This window comes from Sinocyclocheilus rhinocerous, unplaced genomic scaffold (genome assembly GCF_001515625.1).
Source record: "Sinocyclocheilus rhinocerous isolate Xijiao unplaced genomic scaffold, SAMN03320098_v1.1 scaffold722, whole genome shotgun sequence".
NCBI lineage: Eukaryota > Metazoa > Chordata > Actinopteri > Cypriniformes > Cyprinidae > Sinocyclocheilus > Sinocyclocheilus rhinocerous.
In genome coordinates, this window is record NW_015638934.1 from 1195385 (window position 1) to 1200287 (window position 4903).

General features: G+C 40.4%; 1 protein-coding gene across 1 annotated transcript in view; it reads right to left on the reverse strand.

Annotated features, from left to right (window-relative positions):
- Positions 1-2758: 2758 nt before the first annotated feature.
- LOC107750107 (tyrosine-protein kinase receptor UFO-like) overlaps positions 2759-4903 on the reverse strand; it is a 62383-nt gene continuing 60238 nt past the window's right edge. Inside the window, exon 20 of the mRNA XM_016565373.1 lies at positions 2759-3528. Within this exon, the coding sequence (XP_016420859.1) occupies positions 3081-3528 (448 nt within the window). The 3' untranslated portion in view covers positions 2759-3080. The remainder of the gene's footprint in view (positions 3529-4903) is intronic.

Here is a 4903-nt window from a genome sequence, read left to right on the forward strand (position 1 = left end):
GAGGTCAGCTGAGACACTTCAAATCCACATATTTAAACACACAGTGTTTCTCATCATGAAAGACAGTGCTGAAAATGTGAGCATGCAAATATACACACAAGGTGACTGACACAACATTTTGTAGGGGGGCTGCCATGTTCATTTTAGCCTTCAATCTTTCATGTGTGCAGAGAGCAGAAATGTCAATCACAGATGATTCCAACTGAGCACTGGTACACATGAACATCGTTTATATAGTAAATCATTTGTCATCCAATGTTTCATGTATCTAAAGCATTGTGGCTCATTAAAATTTTAATATACAGTTACATCTGTCATATATTTATGTACCTCAGCCAATCTTAGTACCACATCACGCTGTATTGGAAGAAATGATTTTAACAAATGACCATATTTAGAATGCTAAAATATTTTTAAAAAATTATAAAATAACAATCAGCTAAAATGTCATCTGTATTTGAACTTATTTTGAAACAGCCTTTTTAATATTATCATAACATGATAATATTATGGTAAATATACATTATTACATTGTCTAAAAAATCCATGTCAGGTAAAAATAAAATGCATAAACAAAGAAATACATACAATACAATGACAAAAATGATTAGTGCAAAATATAAAATGTAAAAAAATAAAATAAAAAATTAAGAAACAAGAAAAAATACTGTGCTTGAGTCTGGGGCAGGGCCTCCGATGAGCAAAGACCTGTTGTATGTGTAGCCTTACACAGCTTAGTCTAGTCTATGGCCCTTTCTACTCCTCGAAACCTTAAAAGAAACCACAAAATTAGTCTCAAATCAATGTTAAAAACCCTGCTGATTCAGAAAACCTCAGAAACAGAGTTATAAAAACTGTACGCATTCACCTGGAGGTTAGCTAGAGTGTGTCTCTAGGTCACACACATGAACAAATTACATGATCACTGAGGATTTGGTTTGACATGTTAGACCTAACACAGAATACTATCGTCATCCTCCATGTGCTTCTTTGGATAAAGACGCTGGTCAGGAGACTTGAGAGAGAGAAATGTCTCAGAGAACAGAAACAGATTCAGACTTTGACCAGTTCTGTCCCATTCTAGAGACTGGCAGTGTTAAGCTAGTTTGCAGCATTCCCTTAATCTGACCTTTGTGTCATTGGTCATTGTAAATCCAAGCATCTCCTGAGTTGATGATGAATATATTGTGTGATTAATATCAGCAGAAAGCTAACTTTACTTTGAACTTAGACCTTACAGAAAAGGGACTATACCCGGTCAGATTCCAGCCGACTGATATCAGTATCATAAGACTGCAGGAGGTGTGCTGACTCTCTGGACTTTTTTTGGAACAAGGGTTTTAACCTGGAGTAATGTGATAAAAGCATGCAACATGATATCTGATTTGTTGCTCACTTTCCATAGCCCTGCCTCTGCAAACACACTCTTAAAAATGAGGTTCTTTATGGGCATTCATGGTTCCATTAAGAACCTTTAAAATCAGTGGAATCTTTCCATTGGAAAAAAAGTCTTTATAGTGGAAAAAGGTTTTTCAGATTATTAAAAATCTTCACTCTAAGACGAGAGAACTGATCACTGAAAGGTTCTTTGAGAAACACAAAATTGTTCTTCAATTGAACCTTTGTTTTAAAGAGTGTGCAGTAGTTGTTAGGGCAATGCCATGCGTTTACTAGTGTATTATTGGTGCTTGCTTTCTGGCCCAATAAAAAAAATGCCCACACCCATGTCTCTTACCTTTTATAAACTAAAAGTAATACACCTCCTAAACAAGCAGTACTAATGCCGGGAACACGCTGCACGATTTTCAAAGTCAATCTAGTACCGTCTAGTTGCTGTTGTGTGCACACTACACGACAGAGCGTCACACATTACACAACCTTTCCAGTGACAACTCTGGTCTACCAACTACATTTCACAACCAAACACTCGCGAGAAGTGACACAGGAAATAACGTAAAACCATGTGTGAGACTGGCTTTCTTCCTGTTAGAAACTGTAGTCCACAAGAAGCTTGCATTACAAGTTGTCTTTATGCTGGTTTGCAGTAAAACAGAAAGTAAAAAGAGAGAATGGATGCTTGCAGAGGTCATGTGTGTTCTTTTGCAGGTCTAGGACTCCTCCCCTGAACTTTCCCTTGCCCTGAATCTTGCTCCCTGATTGGTTGTAGGTCATCGCCGATGTAATTTCCAGTCAAAACACATTTCACACTGCAGGACGAAGGACGCTATGCAATTTCAGGCATTTGTCAGCGATTTCCATAAAACTGTTAGTGAGTGAATATCAGGGCTAAAATTGAGCAGTGTGAACCCCCATAAGTATGATCAACAGTAAGCAAACACCACTAAATACACTTCAATATATCTGCAATATAGCTTGGTGCTGCACACATCATTTATCAATCAAAATGACAAACAAATGTGACCCTGGACCACAAAACCATAAGGGTCCATTTTTTTTAAATTTAGATTCATACATCATCTGAATGGTGAATAAATAAGCTTCCCATTGATGAATGGTTTGTTAGGATAGGACAATATTTGAGATACAACTATTTGAAAATCTGGAATCTGAGGGTGCAAAAAAATCTAAATACTGAGAAAATCACCTTTAAAGTTGTCCAAATGAAGTTCGTAGCAATGCATATTACTAATCACAAATTAAGTTTTGATATATTTACGGTAGGAAATTTACAAAATATCTTAATGGAACATGATCTTTACTTAATATTCTGAATAAAAGAAAAATGGATAATTTTGACCCTAAACACGTGCTAATTATGACTGCTTTTGTGGTCAAGGGTCACATAATGACTTTTTGCTGGAAAATTAGTACATTGTTTCTGGTCATGACAGAGTGTAAGGCAAAAATGACGATTGACTTGAGTTCTCATGACCCACACTGAACATAAAAGACAATTTGGAATGAAAAGGAAACATTTGTCTGAAAAGCATAAACAAAGACATAATTGACTGAATGTCTGGCGGAGTGTGTGGCGTGTCTGTGCAAAATGACGGGGCAGGAGCAACAGCTCAGCTCTCCACGAGAGGCAGTCTAGGTCTCTTTCAGCCATGTCAACGTCATCACTGCCACGGCACTCTCTTCTTCTCGTCTCTGTCCTCCGGGGATGGCCCTTCAGAGGGTGGCACTGGGGTGGAGCAGGACGAGGGCTGGAGCAGCGAGGTGGGAACGGGCCCTGTCAGAGTCAGACTCTCCATGGAGTCAGCGTTAAGGAGGCGCTGGTTCTCATGCTGGGGGCAGATCACGTAGCGGTTGGGGTGGTGCACTTCTACAGTGGCCACTGAGCCCGAACCCTTCAGGGCCCCGAGAGCACACGGGACCCCCATTATGGGATCACGGCCCCCCACGGCCCCCAGCTCTCCGGAGGTCTCCTCCATATTGACATAGAGTATCTCATCCGGGTCTTGGCTCGGAAGATCTTCCAGGACCTTCTCGAGTTCGCAGCGCAAGATCTCGAAGCTCGGCCTGTCCTTCGGGCTCAACAGCCAGCAGGAAAACATCAGGGAATAGCTGTGAGAAAAGAGAGACGCACAGACGGCCAGAATGTTAAAACATTGCTTGTCTCATGATTGTTTGTGATGTTTGAACATGAAAAATATTTGAGGACAATTTTCACAAAAAACAACTTGTATTTCACTCTTTTCCTCACACAATGCTCTGGTTTGACTGTAATACAGCACACGAATAGGGCTGGAAATCCAGAGCCAATTCTTATTCAGTACCGTTTTCAGGCTTTTACAGTTTTTTTCAACTGTTTACACACAAAATCTTTACTTGTCACACAATTTCTGAAACCTGACACTCAAACACGAGGGGCCTCATTTATAAAATATTGCACAGAAATCATCCTAAAATCTTACGATCATCTCTCAATTATGCATACGTGTGATTTGTAGAATGAACGTACGCACAGAAAACACACGTACGCCACTCTTTCAGATGTGAAATCCATGAATCGCAAATGATCTTGAACTTGAGCGCAAATGAATGGTTTCTGCTCTCTGCCTTGTAAACAACTCCTAATTAATGTAATTAACATGTAAAAGATCACCAGTCATCATCCAAATCCTTTCATTTACAACAGCGAGCTGCAAGAACAGCTTACATTTCCAAAAACCTGCAGTACTCGAACAAAAAAAAGAGCATACGTCTGCATATGCACATATACACTGTATATACAGTATGTATGACTGATTAATTTTACACCGGTATGCAACTGAACTGAATCAATACTCAACTGACTTGAGCTGTAGAATGACACTATTGGCTTGTTAGAGCTGCTTTACAGCAGAATGTGAATTGGATTCTATTGTGAATCTGCTTTGAATCAGTCTATATTGTATAAAGCACTTTAGAAATACAGTTGACTTTCTGACTTGGCTTGTATGCATGTTCAGTATAGATAGATAGATAGTTCCCTTTCAGTCGGTCACTCCGAGTCACATCAGTGACCGACGAATTGGGATCTCGCTTAGAGAGACCAATCCACTTCGAGTGTAAACTAAACGAGCCAATGCACATTGGCATGCGATGATTGCATCCAGCTGCTGCTGATCACAGCATGAGCATAAAAAGGCAGCCGGTGCAACACATACCAGCTTTTCGCTTCGGAGCCGACCGACAACATCGCTCTGCTCCTACCAAACTGCTTCGTGTGTGACAAGTCTAGCGCGCTCTCAGGAGCTTTTTGTGTTGGCGGACGGCGCTTCAGTGGTGGTCGTTCCTGTGTCGAGTGGGTTGCGCACTTCAGGCTGCACTACCCCCTGTTGTGCTGCAAACGGCCATTTGCCCTGTGTGTCTCAGCACGTAAAAGAGCATTTCCTTAAAAGAGCCAATTTTTCTAAAAGAGTACAATAAGCAGGTGCGTCTTTGTAAAGACGACGGA